Source organism: Falco rusticolus, chromosome 5, assembly GCF_015220075.1.
Source record: "Falco rusticolus isolate bFalRus1 chromosome 5, bFalRus1.pri, whole genome shotgun sequence".
In the NCBI taxonomy this organism is placed as follows: domain Eukaryota; kingdom Metazoa; phylum Chordata; class Aves; order Falconiformes; family Falconidae; genus Falco; species Falco rusticolus.
The window spans coordinates 72,361,566-72,387,135 of record NC_051191.1 but is presented as its reverse complement, the minus strand read 5'-3'; the positions used below and the strand labels follow the sequence as shown (position 1 = coordinate 72,387,135).

Sequence of the window (25,570 nt, the reverse complement as noted above, 5' to 3'; positions counted from 1 at the left end):
AAAAAGTTACTCTCCACACAGACAAGTTGCTTTCCCCCACCTACTCCTAGATGTCTCCTCTCTCTTTTCCTGCATTTCACCTCTGTAAAAATTAAGTAATGTGCTTATAAAGCATTCCTGAAATAAATCATTTGTATCAAGCAGAATAAAGTTTTATGAGCATTTTCCGCAACACAAACATTCTAAATAACTTTCAGTTTTGGTCAAAAATCTATTCAGAGTTACTTTGATTAAATATCACTTTTATAAATACAGAGGCAATTTAAAACATCTGGAACATAAAACACTTCTTTGTATGCAATGTTTTGAGTACAAGTCCATTAATATCATGAAATTTACCATGTGCTTCAAAGTTAACTGAGGTGACTGAACTAGGTGTTACCTCTGAGCAGCTGACCCACAGTTAACTCCTTGTATGCAGACCCGTTTCCACCCACACCAGTGGACCAGAGCATCCACACACCAGGCTTTAATCCCTTTGGGAGCCCTCTGATACCACCAGCTCAGGCACACAGTTCAGGGAACAGCAATATAAGCTGCACTGTAACAGCCCTGAGCACAACTGCAGCACCACCACCTTAAGCAACTGCACAAGCATTTCCTTCACATAGGAAAATGCAAGAGTGTCAGCAGGATAATCCACTACTATAAAAAAAAAAATCAAGTTATGTGCCTTACCTGGTAAGGCAAGACAAGTGACAGGACATTTTAGGGCTTTACGTCTAAAGCAGAAAATGAAACATCATGGAACAGATACTTATGCATCAGCAGTGAAATCATCAGCTTGATGCTCAGCAAGTATGGCTAATAGCTGAAACTCGTTTTCAGCTGGCTGCTCCTTCAGCCCCAAGAAATCCACCAGCGTCAACTAGCTCATAGGTGACCCTTAAGAATTGCTCCACATGTCCACCAAAGCATTCAGCAGCATCTTTGGAGGCAGGAAAGAGGATGAGTGTTCACTAGTCAAACAACATAATTCAGATCTCTACGCTAGTGAAAAGAAAAAAAGAAAAAATGGGTTTGGAGGAAAAAAAAAAAAGGGGCAGATTTGAATGTCAGCTGCAAGATTAGTGCCAGGCCTCCAAGCTATTTTAATCCATTTACCTATGGTAATAAAGACCAAAAGCAGTGGCTTTGCTGTTGTTTAACAACAGCCACAATGTGAGCAAAGTAGGATAAAACAGGAAGGTATCACGCCAACCTCAGGAAGGATGCTGCACTGGGTACAGGTGCCAGCCACAACTCCTGATGCACTGGAGGTGCTGATGCAGGCTGTTTTCACACCAGCGAGCCTGTCCAGAAGAATTTGCATTTCCTACAGGTTACAAATATTTGAGTGCAAGGGGAGCAACAAGCAAGAACTGATGGCAAGTCTAAGTCCCAAACTGAAGTTCAGTCCCAAGACCATGCAGGACACTGAATAAAAGCATTCTCTGGATGAAGTTCTCCAAAGCTATTCCACCTCTGCCTGCAATTTTCTGACCTGTTCCCACATCAAGAGTAAATTCCTTTAACTTCGTGCTGGCTCCCACTCCTACACAGGCAAATGACTGAGCTCTTTTCCCTCCCTGTCCTCCTTCCACCCGGCCTTGGTAACCAACATGCTCCAAAAAGACTGCTTTCACAGTGCTTTCGCTAGGACTCTGCCCACATAGCAACACGTGGCTCAACAGCCACGCAAAGCCGTGTACTGGCACATGCAGGGTCTGCTGTATCCAGGGAATAAGGTTTAGGGGCCCAACAGACCCATGCCCCTTTGCAGTCTGTTTTTAGTTATCGGGAAACAACCCAAAGAAATGTCTTGGGCTCCCCCATAAGACACGATCACCTATGATGCAGCAGAAAACGCCCCTTATCCACAGACTCCTACAAAAACCTCTGACTCCTTAAATGCTAGAGCCAAAGTTACATTTCAACACTACAGAAACAGTTGCCCCTCACTCTCTCCCCTCTCTCCACAATTTAGCCTTTTGCAGTGTTTACAAGATAAACTGACATTTGAAAATATCAATCTCATAACTAAATATTAAGATCACAGGAGAAAAACATAAAAAGCCCCAGCCTCAATTCTTTTGCTTAGTCCTCAGCTATCATTCTTTTTCAATCTACAGTCTACCTCCAAGCTAGAAAAGAGCTCAGGTTTGTGCTTCTTGCAAATGCTTTTCTGACTTGTATTATCAGCCGCTGTTATTAGATACAGTTTCATTCATAAATGGTGTTTGAATAGTTTTTCAAGGGAGAAATTCTTTTTCATCAAGTCAGGTCATGGATCATGTTAATCAGATTTGGTTTTATTTCTAGTCACTCTTCAAACTATTCATATCATTCGCTGCAGATAAATGATGTTTGTGGTTTGCGATACACATTGAGAGGGTAAGGCGTATTAGCACAAGGCATTCAAAGTGTTTTTTGCCAACAAGAAATGCAAAACTCCTCTGGGCAGAAGCAAGCAGTTCAGTAAGCAATATTTTCCTTCCCCCCCCCCCCCCCCCTTCTTTTTTATCTTTTCCACCTAATAAGGGCCTTTGACTGCATTTCCTTAATTCCCATTTTTGACAGACAACTGAAGCAGGAATGTTATTAAACAGAGTTAGAAAAATCCTTTCTAATAACAAAAATAAAAACAATTGAATGTAAGACAGGTTTAGGGACTTGCAGGGTCCTAAGCGATGTGTTGCCCTCGGGCAGCTGAAGCTCGACAAGATGAACCTGCAATGTTTTAAGAGCCAGATACAACCCTGTGGTCCACCAGGCATTTTCCAGGTGATTTCGCTTAACCACTTACCTCCCGTTCTCTAGTTACTTATGGTATGTGACCATTTTTCTCCCATATCATCGTTAGGGTTCAGACATTTAAGAGTTGGAAACACCTATGATGCAGAGAGGGTAAAGTTATTCTTTTCGCCTCTTTTGACCAGCTGTACAAAAACCGGTGCCCTACCCAAACAGCCGTGGCACAGTCAGCTCAGCAGTGACCGACCAAATCGGACTGAGGCACACCACCTCCTCCACCACGAACCGGAACACACCAGGCAAGCATACCGAGTCTGCCCAGCCTTACAGCCCTTGGTGGAGGCAATATCAATATTATTCCGTTTTAGTACTTCTTACAGTTAAACACCAAACCAAATCCTTTCCCCACCCCCCAGCTGCAATTTTTAGATACAGTTTTATATGCTAGGTCAAAAATCAGTTAAGAAGCACTTGACAAGAGAAAAGAAAAACATCTAAAGCAAACAAAACCTCCCAACATCAACAGAAATGGAGGAGGGGAGAAACAGTAATTTAAAAGTGACCCTTGGTGTGGGGCAGAGGAAGAAGTCTGTCTGATTTACTTCGGATATAGTTGGGCAGGAAATCGCTGAGGTGGGTTAAAATACCTTTCTTGTACATGCTTTATAAAGAATTTCCTCTGATTACTAGAATAATATTTGTTTTCATGTCAATCTTGATAAATCACAGCTGTGGTGCTTTATTTCCTCTCTCCCTGTCCTTATTTTAATCTATTAATAGGCTATCAATTAAAAACATACATATATACTTATTCTATATATAAACACTTCCATTTTGCAATCAAATTCCCTACATAACATCGTCCTGGTCCTGAAACGTGTCATTTGCACGTGTACTACTGAGCACGACCCTTCTCTCCCTCTTGTGACCCCAGGATCCCAAGGACATCCTAAACTGCACAGAGCCTCATGCACCAGGGAGAGCCAGAGGTGTTGAGAAGGTAATTCAATTAAGAGCCCTGCAGCTACTGCAGACTCACAAGTTGGAAGTGCCAGAACAAGAGAAGCATAAGCCTGAGCAATACTGCCTGTTTTGTTGTCATCTTTTTCCTTCTGCTTCCCCAGTTCAGGGGGAGGAAGGCAAGACATCTGAAGAAGCTTTAGTATAATTCAGAGCTATTAAATTTTGCAGTTTCAAAGCTACAGAAGTCTCTGGAAATAGTTTTAACCAGGTATTTTAAGCCACTGATATGGTCAGCATGACTTCCAAATTACATTCTTCAGTATTTCCACTGCTGAATTTTGGAGTCCAGCATAGGAAGGAAGGGATTTATTCCTCAAGTTCAATACTCTTTTTTTTTTTTTTTAAACATTTGACTTAAAGGATAATTATGAAAATACTAGTTCTTGCTGCAGCTTACCTCCCTCAGGTTTCACCTACCCACTTGAAATACAACGCTGAACTAGTATTCAGGCTCACACTCTACACACTTTCCAGACTCCAAGGAGAAACTGGGGAGCAGACTGCACTGCCATAGCCCACTGAGTTTCATCAACTGATCAAGTCTAGAAACTCTTTCCAACTTGGAAGTTTTTCTTAAAGCCTCTGACAGTCACAACAGCTGCTTTACCTCTATGCTGAGCAGCATTAATGAGAGTTGTTTGCTTTCTTTAAGAGGATTTTGCACAAATGAAAAAGAGGACTTTTATTACAGGTCCCACTAACTAGTTACTAAGTTGTTAACAAAGCAGGTAGATACAGTTGTGAAAACAAGACTTCCTTTCCAGAAAGGAATAGGTCAGATGCCTCCAGGTAACTACCAACAGTGAATGCATTTAAAGGTCTCCTCCAGGAAAGATTATCTCCAGAAGTTGATTAGGCAATTTTACAGCTGACATGCTGAGATTTTAACAGCCTTTAAGAACCAACCTGTTAATGCAGACTGAAACAACTTCAAAAAGGAAAAAAAAAAAAAAACACCAACCACCAACCCACATCATGAACTGACAACGAGCATATTAAAACCCAACCAGACAAGAACTGCTGGGCTGGGCAGCTGGGCAGCAATAATGCTCAGAACAGGCTGTACCCTGCACGCACCCATCTCCTGCAGGAGCTCTCTCCCAGGTCCAACAACACTAACTCACGTAAGCAAGGGTTGGGAGGTCTGGCCTTCGGGTGCTCTATCGTGCCCTTCAAACTGCTGTCTCTTATCTGGCTGCTAAGAAACCACCCTACAAGCAAAGCCTAACAACTCCCAGCCACTTCATCTCACTTACACCACACAGCACTCTTTTGGCAGCCGTAAAAGCATTAAGCTAACAAGTGGACTTGATAAATCAACTTGTAGCTTGGACAAAGCTAAGAGCAATTAGGAGCCTACCTGGGATTTGAACTCTATCATTCAAGGGGAAGAAAAAAAAAAAAAGTCTGCCACCAATCCCAGCTTGGTAATGCAAACCAAACAGCATAGCAACTCCTGAATCAGAGAAGGGCAACAGCAGAAGAGATACAAGAAATCTGATCTGTTCTTCAGTAATCCTGCCTAAGGGCAGGACTGAGACTGCAAGCTCCTGGCTCCAGAGTAACACTAACATTGTACATTGGGCACCGACTGGAACATAAATGGCGCTTACTGGTTGGGCTCTGCATCCCAGCAGCAGGAGGAACCGGCATTGCAGAAGGATGCTTGCAAGCAGCTGGGGGAGAGAACCCGCAAGCAGAGGTAGGCTGTGGAGGTGTGGGTTTGGGGGAAACACTGGCAGCAACAACTACTAAGAAAAAAGGTATCTAGGCCCACTTGGAAAAACATCTGAAAGGCTATTCTAAAAAAACCTCTCATGTACACACATGAAATGTCACTAGATAGCTTGTTGCAGTGCTTTATCAACATTAGTGATAGGTAAGTTTTCCCTCATATCCACCCAAGCCTTCTTTTCCCATAAAATAAAAAGGATGAAAAGAAATCAGCTACCAGGCAGACACTGAGCACGCTATTCTTTTCTGGTATCTTCTGACATATCAGAAAAGATACGGGTTTTGTTCATAGCCATTTCCGCCCTCAAGTCCTCTCAAAGAATGTTGTTTGTATATACAAAGCAGGGAGGAGCTGCAAAACACGAGAAGAATTCTGAGGGAACGCTGGACTTCCAGGCTTCATCCAGCAGAGACCGGATGCAATGCATTTGGGCTCCATGGCAAACCAGGAAAGACTGAGAACCACGTTTCCCTTCAAACTGAGCTTTTTCCACCATTTTCCACCACATTTTCCACTCATTTTGCACCAGCTGAAGCTAGTTGGTCTCAGGTAAATCACACAGCTAAAGCAAGGAAGTTAGATGGGACAGAAGAAGAACACAGCACTAATTCACCTCACTTGATTTAGTATTTAAATTGTTTCAAGTATGGCCAACAAGATATAGCCCACCCAACAGGAAGAGTTTGCAGGTTTTTCCTCATTCTCCGCTTTCTAGAAACCTACAAAGATATAGGGCAATCCATTCAACTCAGAAGACAGCAGCTCAGAGAAGCTCACCATTAAAACATTACCCACCTTCTAACCCATGTCTCCAGCCCAGCAAGAAATGACACTAGCTTCTACAGCTTTTCCGCAACAACATTAAATGTGGAAGCTAACACGGGATTAATCTGTCACCATATTCATTCTTGTAAGATGTCAGATGCCCTTATTGCACACCCCGTTCAGCACAAGTTGAATACATGATACACCTCATAATGTCAGGCCAGAAGTCTACAGGGTTTTCTAAAAGTAAGGAGAACATCACAAACGCTAAGCGAGATTAGCAGAGGGGGCACCAATTTTCCATTTGATATTCAAACGCCAAAGGAATAAGATATTTCAATAGTAGCAGCTCTGCTTGAAAGCATCTGACAAAGCCACTTAATAAACCCTACGGGCCTGAGGAAATGTGCTTTCTTGCAGTGTTATGGCTCTCCAAAATAACACAGAAATGCAAGAACAGAAGTAGAGGATGGGTGGATATGGCAGTTCTGAAATCTTACTAAGAGTGACTAAAAAGAACTATGCCATCTCAGGAATCTGTGGAGCACAAGTGCTGCCATCACAGGAGCACAGCCCTGGGACTTCAAATTAGAGATAACTCCACTTCCCACCTACAACTGGTCACTGCAGAATGCTCCCCACAGATACCAGGTGAGGGAACGGGACCAAAGACCAGTGCATGGGAGCTTCTCCAGGTCTGTAAGCAACAGTTCATGGCAAAGATTTTTACCTTGGCAAACATTAGAATCTACAACTCATGTTCTCACCCAGATAGGGCTTCTTTCCCATTTTCTTCTTCATTTTGTTGTTTTGTTCTTCTGAAATGGTTACAATTTCAGTAGCAGTGCTAACGGCAGGCCTGAAAACTACACACACTCAAGAATCAGAAGTAAACAAATAAAGAATACGATCTTGCTCATAAGCCAACCCTAAAGCTAATTCATTGCTTCCTATTTCAAGTCACTACGTGCTCACATCAGGAGTGAGCTTGGCATGTCTTGCTGGGAAAAATAATACACACATGGAAAAACTACAAAACACTCACTGGTACATGGATCAGTCAAAGATCTAAAACACGATGTCTCAACTAGTTACATGCCTAGGTCATTACATTAACAGTTTAAAGTAAAACAGAAATTGTTTCAATTACACATTCAACAGGAACAGGGAAGAAACAGTGTTCAGAATATTAGAAATAATTTCCAGGACAAAAAGTTCTACACACATGCAAAGAACACACAGAGGTATTTTCTTGGTAAAAGATTTTTGTAAATGTTATGTATTACAGCAAAAATGAAGATGAGTTTTCTAAGTAGAAAACCTTACTGCAGCTGCGCAGACAAGAGCGTGTGCTTCAGCATGCACAGAGTGGCACACACACCTCTCCCAAGGCCAGTATCAAAACTGCTATGAAGACCCTTTCATCTGACTGCTGGCAAGTCCTTCCTGACCGGCGCTGAGCTTGCTCTCCTGTTCTCGCGCATTGCATTTCAATACCCCCCACCCCCCCACCACCCGAGCTGAACTGGATTAAGACTGAAGGATGTTTTCTTTCCAGCAATATGATAGAGGGACTTCTGCTGCCAACAACAAATGTGAAATAAGAGTGCTGGGTGTGCCAAGCAGGGCACTGCTCTCGGGAGCCTTGACAGCAATAGCAGTGATCCCATGAGACTCTCAGAGCTAAAGGCTAGGGAAAATGAATATATATACACAGGACAGAACAAACCCACAATGCTCAATTAGTTGCTTTCTGTTTCCACACAGCTGAATCAAAACAAAGGACTTCACCAGAACCACCTACCATAAAGCCCATTATGAACAGCTGGACCTCTGCTATGAAGTTCAGGCCCTGGCTCTTTAAAAGTCTGGGTAGATTTTAGATCCAAGTACCAAAATACTGAATTATGATTTCACATCTTTGTTACAGTATCTTTCCAGCCATCACACACTGTAGGTGAAAAATATTTCCCCTTCTTTGTAAACTGCTTTGATTATGAGCATCACATAACATCTAGGGATATTTGGTGGCAGGGAAAGCTTGCACAGCAAGGCTACCACTACATCTTTGCTGAGAAACAAGGCAAGACATCTGAAACAAGGAGAGACATCTGTTTTACATTGTCTTTGAAATAATTAACTGATTTGTGCGTTACCAAAGTGAAAATTAATTTTATTCTACTGTGAGAAAGTTTGGGAAAAGTGGAAGTCTTTAGTAATCTTTAAAAGGGAAAAAAAAAAAAAAAAAGTAGTCAAGATTAGGCCAGACAAAGAGCCAGTTCCCACAAAAGGAATGATGGAGCTGTGCCAAATGCTTCTAAGAACAGACCATTTTTTGGTTGTTTATTTGAAGCCAAATTTCTTATGCCTTCATTCTCTCTTTTATGGGTATTAATAAGATTTCCACATAAATCTGTCTCTACTTAGTCATCTTCACCACTGTCAGACTTCAGAGTCCTTCATGAGGAAGGACTGCCAACACAAATGTTTATGATGTCACACAAGCTGCACTATCACTCCAGCCATCACTCAGAACAAACAGTTCCAAAAGGTGAAAGGCCAGTACAGTCTATAGAAAGAAAAGGATTTTAAAAAAATAAATAAATATATATATATATAAAATTAGAATTAAGAGACTCTGAGAAAAGAAGGAGAGGGGATATAACAGTGGTCATCAACTAAAAGCATTTCTTGATTTGATGTTAACAAATGAAAAACCAGCGAGCATCTTTCTCTAGTTCATATACATTCTTAAGACAGACTTCACACACTAACTGGAGATTTTACCTGTGCTTATCTGAAACAGACTTTCTTTGATTCTTCTTCTGTTTATTTTATAAGTCCTTCATGTTCATATCACATATTGTGACCAGTGCATATCTGTCACTGATGTATGGAAATTTCCTCCAAGGCACCAACAAATTTTTGCATTCAGACTTTTGCATTTAGAGTCAGGTAACCCTACCATCCCTTAAAATGTGAGACAGCATCTCCATAGATTCAAACTCATTGACAGATCTCTCTGGCTCAGCAAACAAACATCCACCTCCCCAAAACATGCAAAGTAAACCAAAACAACAAAGAAAAAAAGAAAAAAAATAATCACCAGATGTTCTTGAATCTGGTTGAAGGCAAAAAATTGAGAAGAATTAAGGAAAAAATGTATCACCAGACAAAACTGCAGTGTTTCTTGGGTGTCAGTCACAGACAGTCTGAAACAAATCTAACCCACCTTTCTCACATGTGGAAGCAGAACCAAGTGCCCAAAGCCCACCTTTAACTTGTTTGGCCTGCCTTTCATGAAAGAAGAAAGGGGTTTCAGATTTGCTGGGCTAGAAGACAGGGAATGATGGAGGAATAATCAGCTCACTGATGTAAACATTCCTAGATCAAAAAGGAACATTTGACCATTCAGAAGGGTGGCACTACGGAAGCTGTTAACTCAAAGCATGTGGGCATCAATATCATAACATTTCTCCTACGTTTGCTTTTTATTAAATAAACACATCTAAGAAGTTAGCTATATAAAATTTCATTAAAAACATCTGAGATTGCAAATTCAGGCATTCAAAAGATAGTGTACAACATAATCATACTTACAAACACTGATTCACTGTTTTAGATAGCAGTCCATTAAGATCCCAGGAAAGATAGGAAGCAACTTTCTGGGCTATCAAGTTTCTGCCTAAAGTTCTCATCTCCTTAACCTGCTATTATGAATGATTAAGACAATCTGATCGTTACTTTCATCTCAGTTCTAAAAACCTTAACCAAATAAAAGACCCAGAGGCCCTTAGGCCAAGTTCTCATGAGTACACTGAATGACTGTGAAGGAAGATGTTTTGTCACTACTCCCACTAGCTGAGGATTTTTTGGGCTGGGGTTTTTAAGTGCATATCAGTAAATTTTGCAATACAATGACTTCAGTTTAAAAATCAACATTTTCCTCAGATCATGTTTCCACTTCCATTTGAGAAGAGACAATATATAAAGCAAATCAGAACGTGAAATAAGCGCATATATTTGCAGCTGCAAATTCCCCCCCATTAAGGCGTTGTACTAATTCATGGCTAAGAATTTTAGAACTTCTAATCACAGATCAGTTGTACTTTCCAGAAGAATAATACAATCTAAAGATATAAAACTGACAGCATGTCCTGGCATGAACACTGAATTTAAAATTCTGGATTTCCAAAAAGTCTGCTCACGTGGCAGATCACAGCCCAAGTCAAGAAATCTTAAGGTGAATCCTCAGGATCTTCTCTCTTGTCTATGTGTAATACAAAAGAAAAAGAAAACTCTAGACCCAAGGATGATGACAGCTAAAATACTGGAATGAAAAACATTGAATCTATGCTTCAGTCACTGCAGTCCACAAGTATGAACCATCCATCAACCCTAAATAAGAACATCACATGTTTTAGGACTAGATTTAAACACCACACACAGCAGAAGAGAAAGCTGAAATAAAGATTGGATAGATTTAAGAGGAAGGGTACAGACAATCTCTCTTTACTACTTCACTTTAAAAAGTTCAAGAACTCTCCAAGAAACATTCAGGTTTGCCATCTCTCTCTGTCTCACCACGTCACATGTATCCAGAAAGCTACATTTTGGTATCCTAAATTTCATTTAAGCCCCAGTGCCTTGTATTTCCTGTTAGCTGGCTCTGATGCTAAAGGTCCCTCACCAAGAGGCAACAACAGGCTCGGACCCTCAAGCAGAATTTATATTGGAATATGTGCCTTAGTTCTGGCACCCCAGTCCATCTAATTGTTGTGCTACTATCCCCTGCTCCTCTATTACACCACTTGACACAGACATGGGAAGCTTAGTAAGAATTAGCATTTTGTACTCTGCAACTCAGAAGTCAGTTTTCAGTATCAGTATGGCACAGACAGTATTTCTCTTTGCCACTTAACAGATTTCTTAGTACTGTCTCTGTAATGAGGCACATACAGAGCCAGTGCTGCCTAAAATAAATAGTACACACCGTTGGTATACCTGCTTGTTTCTGGGCAGTGTGCTTCTCCACAAGCCAGAGGAAAGACAAATGCTCTGCAAATCTGAGTAGAAGTCCTTTACTGTCAAGGGTAGGGCTCCCCTTCCACCCTCAGCCCCCTTTTAACTTCTGAATCTCAGCACACAAGAAGTACAGCATTAAATCCTTTAATAGAAAATGTTTATTCATTTGCAGTTTTGTGTCATCAGTAGACAATTATGACTGCATTTAAGAATGGCACTCGCATATGAATTAAGCTGGTCTTAAAACAAAAACCTCAGTAATGGCATATGAATAACATTGCAACATTTCACCTCATTCAGAATTCAGGATCAACAGAAATGCAGCACATTTCAGGGAACCGTCATAATAAATAAATTTTCAAAACTGTCTTAGTCAATAACTAATACTAAGTAGTCCACAGCTTCCCTGAGAATAGGTACATAGCAGCAATAACATATATATTACACATAACATATTTTGCAAGCTAAAGCTCATCATTCTTGTCTGTAAAAATTCACATCACCTATTAATTTCAACTGGTCTTATCACACGTCTAATCAGCCAGAGCTCCACGCTGAACAAACCCCTATTTATGCCCACAAGAATGACACTGGCTCAGGAGGCACAAGGAACTTAGTGGCTCCTCCTGCCTAGCCAGACCCCAAGCTCCACGTCACAGCTAAAACCAGTGGGAAGCCAGCCTAGACACCAGAGATACCACGTAAAGCGCCTACATGGCTTTGCACCTCTAGGATAGAGTTGTAGCACCAATTTCAAATTGAATATTGGAACAGGCGTTTATAAGGCACAAGTACTCCTTTGCTGATCAAAATTACTACTCAAGTATTTATGAATAAAAGAAGAAAAATTTTGCAGAAATTAGCACACATTAGCAAGTCAGGAAAGAAAGAGAAAGGTTAAAACTATAACAAATTGGAAGTCAAGCAATGGTTACAGAGGCTGGCATATGCCTACCTGTAGAGACATCAAAAAAAATTATTAAATATCCAGAAAGAATAGTGTCGTACATTACTCAGGCTGCAGATGTGCTGTCAGGATCAAAGGAAGAATTCCATCCCCCTAGGCTACACAATACTAACTTGAGTGTGTATATACATACACACATGGATAATATACACACACCAAGATACATGTATGTGTGCACACACATGTATAAAAACATGCTACAAGGTCTCAGGTCACATTTCAAGCAGCACAGCCAACAGCAGGTCTGAATTACTTTCTTTAAAATAATAAAGAGAATAGTTAGGTGCTTAAAAAACAAAACCAAAAAACCTCACCCCAAAATGGAAAATAACAAAAACCCCCAAACAAGCAAACAACCAACCCCAAAACAAAAATAACAAAAAACCAATCCGCTCTGCAGATCTCTGCATGGGAACACACCCTACTCCCGCACTAATGAAAGGATCAGCCTGTTACCCTGGGAGGACTGAGCACTCCCAATTCCCACTGAAGTCTGTGGAGGCAGGGAGGAGATTATCAGTACAAAAAGAAGATAAGAAAAATAGTATTTTTAAAAAAACTTGTCTTGTACAACATAATTTTTAAAATATCGGTGAATGACCTCCACAAGCTAAAGGTATTCACTGTCTTAGAAGAGTAACATGCAGAGCTACATCTCAGCGCAAGTATTCCTGTAACGATCCCACTGACAGACTCAAAGTATAACTCCAGCCACATGTGAAATATCTTATCAATTCTCTTGCAATTATAAATGCACCCAAACACACTTACAAAATACAGCGATCAGACCTTGTAAAGAGTAACCTGTGGTTAGCATCACCAGTAAAACTGATGAGAAATGCACCTTAGAACTCTACCAGCATCCAACTCTTTTTTGCCCCCCACCAAACGAGTATCAGAGGAAGGACTTCACTCTCACCAGCATAGAAATAGCCCTCTCTGCACTGGAGAGTGTGGGTATGCGGTGAGAAGAAGCAGCATAGTTTACTCTGCAAGGAAACGCAAGTTAGATCTGTTAGCTGGTGAGCTCTAACAGGCAAGAAGGAACAGAAAGAAAGAAGGAAGGAAAAGAATAATAATAATAATAATTTAAATAGCATAATGTTTATAATCTCATAATAGAAGTACTTGAAACTGCATAATCAGAGGCAAGGGTGGACAGCAAGTAAGACAAAGGTTGTGCGGCCCTTTTTAGTCTACACTTTTGCACAGAAGTCAGCACATTTCTACCGCTGTCATTTCACGTGAGATATAATGCATGAACATAGACAGAGCTTCACAAAACCAACAGGCAACAAAAAGCTTGAGTACATGTATCTAGATTATTGCTCATAGAAGTGGAGAAAAAATTGCTTGGATGTAGCTTCTCAATCCATGCACCCCCCTTTTAGCCCATCACTCTGGCCACTTCAGTGGCCCCACATTCTCATTTTAAGGTAAATTTGGATTTGTCTGGTTTTGCTAAGGATCAATATTTTTATATGTAACATAACTAACAAAACATATTAATGTTCTCCCTCTCTTCCATGGCATTACTTACAAACATACGTTAGTTTATTTAAAACTGTATAGCAAAAATAAGTGCAGAAGACTAGCAAAAGTATCTGTAGTCCAGGGTGAGGAACAACTTAGGTTACTGCTGGTGCTGTGGCTGCAACTTCAGAGATGCTAGCAAGGTATCATCAACCTGCTGGGAGAGTAATAATTTTCAAAAAACAATGTAAAAAAAACCCGTTTAACTAAATTCTTTCCTCTTCTGGAATTTATTTCACAAACATTCTTATGGACTAATTTACACAAACATCAGTCAGAAGGACGCTGCTCAGAATAAGTAATGTTTCATTTTGAGGTTTAGTAATAATTGTTCCCCTACATGATCATCATTTACACAGAGAAAACCAGTCTGCAAGCTTATCCAAAGAAACAAGAAGTTTTGTTAAAGCAAAAAGTAAAACCAACAGCCATCAGTGACTTGATCCTCAAAACACAGCAAGTGATACAGCTTTCCCGCAGACATAATCATATTCATATTTCACACAACTTTTAATGCAGCTGAGATATTTCTAAAAGGGCCAACCAGTCTAAGTGGAATGGTTGTTTCTCAAACCATCACCAGGGTCTGCCTCAGGAGTTCAGCAACCATACAGTGTTAGGCAGACAAAATCCCGTTAGAAATATTTAATGATGCAGAATATGATTTTACCTTATTTTAAAACTCAAACCAAAGCATAAATTCTTACTACAAAACAAAGCCAACTTAAGCAACCTATAAAATACAAAAGGCAGGTAAGTCACTTTAAACCTGCATAATTATTTCACTGGTGGGTTAGGGGCATTAGGGAAGCTCAGAGCATAGCTGAGGCCATTTCTGGTATGTGGAAGTTTTGTATTTTTCCAGCCTTATCCACGGGGAGAGGGAGAACCTTTAGCTGCATTGATGCTCATAAATATCTTCTTCCTAATTGTCTTCAGTAGTTAATTGTAGTAAAAATACAAATACAGTCCTGCAGCCATAGGTCCTGGTCAGTGGATACTTCAGATAAAACAGTATGGTCACTAAAGCATACCACAACAGAGTAACCAACTGGGAAATTTCTTCCTAACTAGTATCATATTTAAAGAAAAAAAAAATTAAAAAAAAAAATAAAAAGGTAAGCCAGTTTTTCTAATCCTTAACCTACCTGGCATAAGAAATCTCTAAACTTCAATAAATAATAAATAAAAATGTCTAAAGATTTTAGAAATAGTTTCACTCATACCTTGTGACACATGATCTATCTCACACATCCAGACTTCTTCCTACCAGTTTAAAACTAAAGGATTAGGGTTTGTTTTATTTGTTGTTAGGGTTTTTTTGGGGGTGGGTGGGTGGAGGGATATTTTGGGGTTGGTTGTGAGCAGGGGTGATTCTCTTTTTTTTCCAATTCTCTTCTAATCCTCCATGTTAAGGAAAATACCTGTTCAGTACCCCTCAGACAGATGTGCTCTTACATATCTTTCCAGTCTCATCTTATATGAAGATCAGAAATTTGGGCTATCTGTGGACCCCAGCCATTCATTGTGGCCGACCAAAACTCAACACAGCACTTCATACCAGAACATCACTAACCTAATTCCTAATTTCACTATAATACTTCACACACACAGACTAGCACTGCCAGCCGACAGAAAGTCTTTTTCCTAACAAGCTCCAAAATTAACAGTGCAATTTCACCCACCAACAGTAACTAAAGTCTTTATAAAGACTGAAGTCTTTATAACCAACATCTTTCCCGCACCTTTTGTTCACCAACCATTAAGGTGGTGTTAGGAAACTATGTTTCCTGTGTTCAACAGTAACGAAGGACCATTTGTCTCATCAGCACATTCTGCCATTGCACCTTTCCTGTGGTGTTTCCCATTTTAATTATAAATAGTTATATATGTGAATAGAGTAATGAGGTGCCACAATACATAAAGCAATGGTGATTTAGTTTGTTTTTCTGGATTCTTGATGGATCCCAAGGCAGTTCCTTTGTACCATGATCTCCAGTTACACTCATAATGGGCTTTTCGAAGGCCAAAACCCACTAGTGCTTTTCTTCCATTTTTTTTTTTTTTAATTTTGATTTTGTTAGCGCACCCAAAGAGCTCAGATTAGAGAAGCAGAGTCTTCTGCTGCAGGTTTGTTGATCTGCCTCAACCTCATTGCGCCGACGTCGGCGTTCCACTAAAGGCAAAACATTTCAGCTGCCACCGGTAAACCGAAGCGAAGGGACACGAGAAGTGAGAAACGCAGCTAGAAGTGCAGTGGGTAGACAGGAAAAAGTTAAATAAGAAAAAAAAAAAAAGAAAGGGCTCAGTTAAGTACCACGGACAGATTTTGTTTATTGTGTTTTTAGCTGCTCGGGCAGGCGGGGGCCGGCGCAGAACAGGGGCTCTCGTGCCCCCTAGGGGTCCGGCCCCGCCAGCGCCGCCGCCCGCCGGGCAGGGGTGGGTGCCTAACGCTGCCGTAGCATCACCGTAACAATAATTAATAATAACGATAATGATAGGGTTGTAACAATCACATACAACCACATAGAGGGAGAAGAAAAGGAGCTCAAACTCTTCATTTAAAAAAAAAAAAAAAAAAAAAAGACTTGATGAAGGGGTATAGCACATCGTCCTCTCCCAATCTCATTTAATCTCCCAGCAGCTCTGAAAGAAAAACACTGATATTCCCCACAAGTTAAAACTTGGACAGGCATCATATTTAATGTTAGGCAGTTTTTTTGATGCTTTTTCTCAAATCATTGGACCGATGCAGACAACTCCTGACGCTGCCACTGTACTTGCAGCAGGGCTTAGAGCAAGTCAATTTGGGGGAAAAAAAACACCCACAACCCAGCCAGAAACCTGAAAAACTACACAGTCCAAATGAGAAGTATTTATTTCTGAGCGATGCGCTGAGTAACACAGGAGAGACTTTGAGGAAAGGGTTTGGTAATTCATTGAGAAACTTTTTCAAAGCCAAGCAGAGAAGAAAAAATGTGCACAAAGAAAAAACTGACTTCCACTTTGTTATCTGAATCTTTACATATATTTCCTTATCTGTCAAGTGGTACGATACAAGCTGTACATCTCCCATTAGATTACCTAAGTAAATCACAGCAACTGGCTCAAAGCTTTAACTGCAGCGGTGTTCTTTTTATCCTCAAACCATTTAGGATGCAGTCAGCTCACCCTCATTTTGAACCCTGCCGTTTCCAGGCTCCAGAACCCAGCAACCTTTCCACTTCCAGGCTGTATTTTTCTTTTTTAATATATATTACTCTTTTTTAAAGAAAAAAGTCCAAGCAATATTCCTTCAATTTGCAAAATACAGCTATGTTTCAGCCTCTTGCAAAAAAAGAGCTGGAATGTAAGCACACTAACAGCAGATTAGGACAAATTCATACAAATGTCACAGTTAATGTCCAAAACATCATGTGTCACTGTTTTTCCCCTCCAACCCCCAACAAGCTTCTCAAAACACATTTCATACACAGGGTCACTGTTCTGGCTGTTTATTTAATTAACATGACAACCCAGCATACACAGGATTTCTTTCAGTTCCTCAGCTTTGCATTTTCACACTTCAGGCAGAAAGAGCAGAAAGTCACTACTGTATTTTACTTTTTTCCCCCAGTAAGCCACAATATATATTTCTTGATTTAACCAATTGGTTTAGAATCTATTTTTGTCAATCATGGGAGTTTCAACAGCAGTTTTTACATTTTTGTGAGGTTGAAAGAAAAAAGAAAAAAAAAAATGTAAGTAGAGCGGGTTTGCGTAAATGAAGCCATGCAAAAGAAAATAAAGTATTACATCTGGAATCCCTGGGTGATTTTTCCTGGAGCCTTACTTAAATATTTTACACGGTTGCGTTTCAGCAAGTCACCAGATGACATAACTTCTCAGTATTGCTCAGTTTCTAGCGACCTAAATGGTAACGCCAGTAAATCTTATCCGAGTAATTACAGCTCAATAAAGCTTATTAGCAGAAGGAGGTATGTGGTATATAACAGCGCATGTCTAATAGAAGACATGACTTTGACATACATAAAATTAAATATCTAAATTTAATCTGCCTTCTCTTCTCCAAAATTTTAAATCTGTGTATCCTGCACTCTGTACTCTCCTATTTTCAGGCCAGACGGTAAGATACATAATATTAAATATTGGTTATAATATAAAGATACCTCTGTCCTTTTTTCAGGGCAGAATGACAGAGAACCAGGAAAGGGTGGGAACCAATGTATTCCTGGCACTTAAAGCTCTCACTGTCACGCAATGAGAAGAACAGATAAAGCCTTAATTTTCGCTTGAAAAAAAAACCCAACAAATACATTTCTTTTTCTCCTCAGTTTCTTAGATCTTATCGCTGAAGAGATATCTTTGACCACGTTATGTGAACTGTTACAGTATTGTCTCCTCAACTCCACAAACAGGCAGTGATAACAACAGTCCCGGCTCACAACTTTCCCAGGCTACAGACTGGGAACAGGCAGAGTCACCGTTCAGAGCACCACAAAAAATGGTCAAATCGAGCAAAACCCCCTCCACTGCCACTGGAGGAAGACAGAGGGGTCTGGCAGCAACATTATTTACCTGAAAAACTAACTTTTTGAAAGAAGAAGTAGGCAGGGAAAGATGTGGCAGCACAAAACAGCTACCAAGTCTGAAACCAATTAAAAGTAGTAGGTGACAGACCCTCAGATGTCCCTCAGTAAGGCAAACGGCCTTCTACTTCTCCAACTGCTTGAAAGGAGGAAAAGAGCAAAGAGAAAGAAGGAAGGAAAGTGGGTAGAAAACCTCTCTGCCCCAGGAGCCAGAGGACACAGATGGAAGTTTGCAGATGGAGCTGCCTGCCCAGCAGCTGGAGACATCAAAGCTGCAGGAGAATCTCCTCCGTCCTGATGCTGCCTCCTGCACCGATCAGGGCTTTTCAGCAGGGCAAGACTCAGCATGCTCCTTGTGAGCTCTTTCTCATACGGGGTTGTGTCACCCACTGGGGTTTAGAACCCAGATAGTACTTCAAAACCTGAGGTATGCTGTACCTGTGACAGTCTTCTGACTAAGGAAAAAAGAAATGTAAAAAGGCAAAGCAATTTCAACTACTTGCAGTAGCTGCTCTAGCTCATTTAATACACACTTGTAATAAATCCAAGTCAGCTGAAAACTTCCCATTCCCCTCAAACAAAACAAATAACAAGCAAGGCTTAAAAGCAAAATTGGGAGTCCTAGTTTAAAATTGTCCAGCTACTGTCTCCTGTGGAGTATTTTACTCACCAAGGCGAAATTATCACTTTGGACTGTTGTATGTCAAGATTAACACACACAGATCTGAGGCACAGGGTCCACAACACATGGGCCATATAGTATTTTAAATGGGAAACACCAAGACATAGAACACATTTCTGCTTCTCCACTCAATCTCCTCTCCACACTAAAAGCTAAAAAGAAACTCCAAAAGCCATCATCTCCGTGGTACTTGTGCACTTACTGAAGAAAAAAGAAAAAGAAAAAAGCACCTTTGTTCATTCATTCACGGTGTTATCCATCCATTCACAATTTCTCTCTGCAGCCTCTTTTAAAACTGGGTGAGCAAACCCTCAAGGAGCTGAGCATCCTCAGCCAGCATCGATGAAATCACAGGGAGACAACACTCAGCTGGGAGCAGGATCAGGCTATTACAGAGCATACATTTCTCAATGAGATCTATGCACTTGCCAGACTGGAAGCTTTTAATCCAAAGAATTCGCAGAAGTTGAGAAAGAGAGAACATATACAAAAATCAATCACAAAAACTGAATTAAAGGAAAAATTAGTAAAGAACACTTTTAGCAACAAAAGAAGGCTGTATCTTGGTGGGGTTTGATTTTGGATAGTGGCGCTTTTTTTTTTTTTTTTTTTTTTTTAAATGAAACGGGTTTCCTTTTTAAATTCTTTTTGGAACTGATAAGCAACTAAGACAAGATGTTTCTACAGAAGGAATAATTCATGCCATACACACTTCCAGCTACTCCTACCACAGATTAAACAGAAGTACACTTTCAATTTTAAATATGTTAATTCCTCTATCTGTGATGTTAGTTTGCAGTTCCTGGTACTGTCCTTTATATCATAAGGCCACATAGATTCTGTTCTGTATTCTAGTAGGGAAAAATTCAGATTATAACTGAGACACGTCTGACTAAAAAAAAAATAAATTCAGAAATTCCAACTTTCACAGAACCTCATATTAACACAAATAGTCACATAAGTTGGGAATCACACTCTGGAAAAATAAAAGCTCTGTTAAATGCTCAGCAACAGAAAAGATTACACGAAAGATAACAGGAAACATCTCTAAAACTGCGCCTAATGTTACTCATCAAATAAAAGTATGTATTTCAAAGTGATAAAGTAGATCCATTTCCTGATGAAAATTATTGGCAGCTCCCAGATATATTAATAAGCTATCTTTCAGACCAGAAACGTTCAGGGGATGTTTTTTTTAAAAACAGGGGTGAGGGAAGGCCTGGTTTTGTTTATAAAGCCCTCATCTCTATTTTTAACATGTTATATTTAAAAACTGTCTAAAAGAGAAACATTTACCTATGGTTTCTTTAAGTCTATAGGGAGCTGATTTTTGCTAGAAACACAAACTTTGTTTGCTGTAAGGGTCCCACTTCTCCCAGCATTTCTTCAAGGTCTTTACAGAGCTTTGTTTCAGCTTTTCCATTTTTCTGTCTTGCTAACATTTATTTAAGAGCATAACTTTTAGGGAGGGAAGTTTGCATACACACAGCCACATTGTGCTAATAAATATATATATATATATATGTAAAAAAAAGACAGACAAAAAGTCTCCCCAAACTCGAAAGTAGTCATCCATTTCTAATCACGCAGTGACACAAGCAATAACAGATCTCGCTATTGATTAATAGTGAGTGAGAACAAAAGAAAGTGAAATTTGCCAAAATCCTGCAGCGGCTAAACGGAACAGTCACCAGCTAACTTCAGTCCAGCTCCGAAGCTAGGAAGCGGGAACTGCTCGGGGCAAAGCTGACCACTGTCCCCAGGTAACACACCACTGGGAGGGGAAAAGAAATCTACCTCGTTAACCATCGCCAGTTTAACATTCTAGTATATATAGGTGGTGTGAATTCCCACCACAAGAAAAGAGAAGGACATGATCACAAACTAGTAAACCCTATCTCTGAAAGATCACATTGAGAGATGTTAACTAAAAAGCTGGTTTTATTTGAAGTGTGACAATGAGTGGAAATATGTTTAAAATCTTACAAATTATTAATGTTCGAAACCACCAGAAATGCCTAGCGTCACCAAGTAAGTTTGAACCGTTTTAATTTCTTGCCTTAGATACTGCATTTACAAATTATTCTTATGCCCTTTCCTCTCTTAGTCCCTATTAAAGTCAGAAGCAGGTCAGCTTTCTACTTTTTCACACTGTATTTGCCTGGACACCGTGGTAAATATTTATTTGATCTAAACAAAAATGTTAAATAAATAAGTACGTTTGTTGTAAAGTAAGCCTCAAGTACATAAGGTTGTCAGGCCCTCCTCTAGAAAATGTCACAACCAACCACAAAGGGATGTAATCAAACCATTTCCAGAAACAAACTAGCCACCCACACCATATGGTTAGATTCCATTACTTGGAAAATACTTAACTGCTTATCCAGCAAGCAACCTGAAAGAAAACCTTTGGCGTACAGCAATACGCTTCAGCTGACCACAGTGCAGAGAGTAGTTTTCAATACTAATTGAAAAAGAAGGCTTAAGACTGTTTGCCACTTATTTTCCCCCTGGTATCCCTTGCCAGCAAGGGTTGCACTGACTGTCAATATGCCCAGTAGCGCTCGACCCATCGAATGATTCTTTTGTGGGGCGATCTTAAATCTCCAACAAATTGAGAAAACGCTTTGAGCGCAGAACTAAGCCGACCTTGCATCTGTAGCAGGGCTCTATACAGCTGTGCAGTAAAGATAATGGTGTGTGTTGTTTCTTTTTCCTTTCTTTTTTTTCCTTTTTCCTTGAGGTGTGCGTTTAAAAGAACGCATCGCTGGCAACATAGTAAGTTTCACTCGTTCATTCAAATCACGGCCTCTTAAAGGAAACAAAGTTGAGATAAATGGCGTGTGCCTCGCACCGGTTCCCACAGCCGCGGCAGCTATTGATTGCAGCACAGGGCAGCCTCGGGGAGGCAAAGTGCAAAGATGAGCACCGCGCCGTGCGGGCCAGCCTCTGAGGACACGCTATCGCCCTGATAAGGGACTTCTCCCACCCAGGACAAGCTGCTCGGTTCACACACACGCACCCCTTCTTTAAAGCAAGTTTAATAGGGCTAAGCTACCGTTCCAGGAAACTACAGGTCTGAAAAAGCGAGGCTCGTAAGTGATGCTGGGAAACCTGAGGGCAGTTTCCCACCAGCTCCGAGAGCCAGGCGAGCACCGTCCGCCTCGACCTTCTGCCAGGCTTAAGGGAAGCGAGCGCCGGTGATGGCTGTAAAAGAAAAGCAAACCCCGAGCTCTCTCCCTGTCAGGCGGGGTCCGGAAAGCCCCGCTGCCCCCCGGCCCCTGCCCTGCCCCGGCCCGGGGCGGTCGTCCGGGGTCCTCCGCGCCGGGGAAAGCCCGCACCGCGCTCGGCCGCCGCGGCCGGGAGCGCACGGCTCTCCGCGCCTCCGTCGCCGGCCGGAGCCCCTCCCGGTACCGGCAAAGTTTGGGACCCGTCCCCTGCCAGCCCCTGCCCTACCTGCTCCCGGGGGATGCAAGGCAGCGAGGTCCGCCGGTGGGTCTTGCTGCTGCCGCCGCCGCCGCCCGACATCTCGGGGGAGATCATGGAGCTGGACCGCCGCCGCCGCCTGAGCACCGGGGCTTCGTCCGCGGCCGGGGGGGCGGCGGGAGGCTCCGTCAGCGGGGCGGCCCGCCGCGGGGGCCAGAGCCGGTCGGCGTAGCCGGCCAGGAGGATGCCCAGCAGCCCCAGCAGGTAGGCCAGGTAGGGCCGCCAGGACGCCGGGACCCTCTCCAAGGCGACGAGGGACGTGGTCCTGGCCGCACTAGTCACGGCGAGCATGAGGACGCCCTGCCTCAGCTTCAGCACCAGCCATGTCACGGCGGCCAGGCAGCTCAGCACCACCCCCGTGGCGGCGAGGGAGAGCAAGTGATCCTCCCCCGCCGCCAGCGCCGTCTGCGCCACCGCTTCCCCCCCCGCAGCAGGCGGCCAGCAGCAGCGCCGCCGTCCGCGGCCGCACGCCGCCGCGCAGCAGGTACCGGCCCGCGCCGAAGAAGGCGCCGGCCAGACCCAGGGGCACGGCGCCGGGGGGCAGCCAGCCCCAGCCCCGCGGCCCCGCGCCGCCCTCCGCCGCCAGCTCCCGGCCGCGCTCCCCCCGCACCAGCCTCACCACCAGGGCCAGCAGCACGGAGAGGGAGCCGGCGCACAGCGCCGAGGAAAGTTTCCGGCGGCGCCAGGTCTCTCGCAGCGGCGGCAGCGCAGCCCGGGAGGCCGGCCCCCCCTCCGCCGCCGCCCCGCCGCCGCCCCGCGGGGTGCCGGGCTGCCGCCCCGCCGGCGAGGAGCGCCCGCTGCAGCCCGGGCTGCGCGCCCCGCCGCCGGCCATGGCCTCGACGGGCCTCCCCGCGCACCTCCCGCGGCGCCCCCCCGCCCCCGGGGCTTATTCCCGGGCGGGCAGGGGCCGGGAGCGACCCCCGCGGCGGCGGTCAGAGGCGGGCGGGCGGGGCGCGGGGGGCCGGGGGCGCTCCCCGCCGCAGCGCCAGCATTTCCTGCGGAGCTCGCCCCCCGCTCGCCTCCTCCCCGGGAGCCCAGCACCGCGCATGAAGGGCTGGGAGCGCCTCGCCTCCTCCGCGACCACCTCGGACTGCAGGGGGGGGGGCAGCAAATTAATTTTTTTAAAAAAAAAGTGCAAGAGAGGGACAGACGCTGAGAAGTCCTAAACGGTGTAGGAAAGGCGGCGGGGGTGGGGGGGGGACGACGAACGACCGGCAGCGCGGGAGCGGCAGCTGTACCACCTCAGAAGCGCTGCTTATTTTCTAGGCCATCAGTTCCCTCACTGCTCCCGGCGGAGAGGCGGGGGGGGAGCGGGGGGGCGGTGGCGCTGCCCGCCGGAGGGTCCGTGCCCGGCCCGCGGCTGCCTCGGCCCTGGGGGGTCCCGGCCGTGCCCCGTGGAAGGAGCCTCCCGGCCGCTGCGGACAGCGGGGAAGGAGAAATGACACCCACCCCACCCCCACCCCCCCCCCCAAAAAAAAAAAAAAAGAAAAAAGAAAAAGAGAGGTCCCAGAAAAATCGCAAATAAAAGGCCAGCGGAGCCCGGGGCAGAAGTTGCGAAGTCCTGCCGGGAGGGCGAGGGAGAGATCCGCGGGAGGGACTTGGAGGAGGGAGGCTGCTTGGGAAGAGGGGAAGAGAGAAAAGGGAAGCGTTCCCCTCCTGAACGCTGCTGGGATAGTCCTTCAATTTTGCCCGGAAAAACCGAGTGCTGAGCGCCCCCCGCCCCCAGCCGGGAGAGCAGGCTGCCGAAAGCCCAGGAGCAAACCCCGACAGCACCACGAACAGACACGGGGCAGCGCGGGGGGCTGGAGGCGATAACCAAGCGGGAGGCAGCCGGGGAAGGGGGGGGCTTGCCACCTTCAGAAGGGCCAGACCGGCTCCTGGGGAAGGGCTGCCCGCCCCCGGCGCGGGGGAGACTCCGCGCTCCCCACCGGGGGGTCGCCGGGGCGCGCCCCGTGTCCCCCCGCCGGAGCCGGCGGTGCCACCCGGGCGGCGCAGCTCTCTGCCACCGGGCGCTGGCGGCCAAGGCATAAATCCGCCTGTCAGGGAGGGGGCAATTACGAGGCCGTAAAAAAGTCAGAAAGATGGATGTTTATGAATGATTATTACTATTTTTGCTGTTGGTTTAATGGGAAGCCCCAACTGGAATCCCTAAGCCAGCGGGCTACGGTGCTCTGAAGCGCTGTGAATTTCTAGGCTGCGGCTCCACCCGAAGTCCGCTGTTTCCCTCCTCCCAACCTGCCTCCCCCCGCAGGGCTGCTCCCACTGGGACCGGCAGCGGTGAGGGGGATGCGGCCCCGACCCTGACACCTAGGCTGCCGAAATTTGCTCGTGCACGAGTGGAATCAGTTGCAGACGGAAAGCCCTGTAAGACTTATTCTTAAAGCCCCAGGTCCCACCAAAGGGCACGGAGTAACATATTTAGCACACATAATCATGCAAATCACAGAAAAATACAATCATCATCTGTGAAGTTACAGAACATTAAAAGTCAGGAAATGAACAGATTAGAAAACAGAATTTCCCAGCCCTCTTCCCCCTCACACATCCACAAATCACTACTTTGAGACAGATTTATAGTTTTTATGTATTTATTGGTCTATCTATCTGAGTATCACGTCTATCATCCAGGATCTAAGTATCTGAGATGGTGCATTAGTGAAGCATGTTTTGGATTTTTACTAGAAATGGGTCATAAAAACTGAGTATGTTTTTAAATTATAGTTTTCCAGCCTAACTATTATGGAATATGGATTTATTAGTCATTTTTATGTTTGAAGCTTAGTTTGAAAACAACTTAGATATTGTTAGCAAAGTTTGGCTCTGAGGAATGGAAAGCCTCTGGGTTTTTTAAAGGTTAAGGGTCCGGATTAAGAACAGCTGGAAAGGTTTACAGTTTATGCTGGTGAGACAGCAATCAGCAGGTTGCCATACACACCTAGAAAAACATAGCTGGGTTCCACCTACCCCAAGCATCAACATCACAGAGGCAGAATCAGGGCCCAGATAGACATCACCATACGACTCCTAACTCC

General features: G+C 43.7%; 1 protein-coding gene across 1 annotated transcript in view; it reads right to left on the bottom strand.

Moving 5' to 3' along the window:
- PDE3A (phosphodiesterase 3A) overlaps positions 1–23,089 on the bottom strand; it is a 263,210-nt gene extending 240,121 nt beyond the window's left edge. The window contains exon 1 of the mRNA XM_037389254.1: positions 22,509–23,089. Coding sequence (XP_037245151.1) covers positions 22,509–22,829 — 321 coding nt within the window. The 5' untranslated portion in view covers positions 22,830–23,089. The remainder of the gene's footprint in view (positions 1–22,508) is intronic.
- Between the last annotated feature and the right edge of the window lie 2,481 nt (positions 23,090–25,570).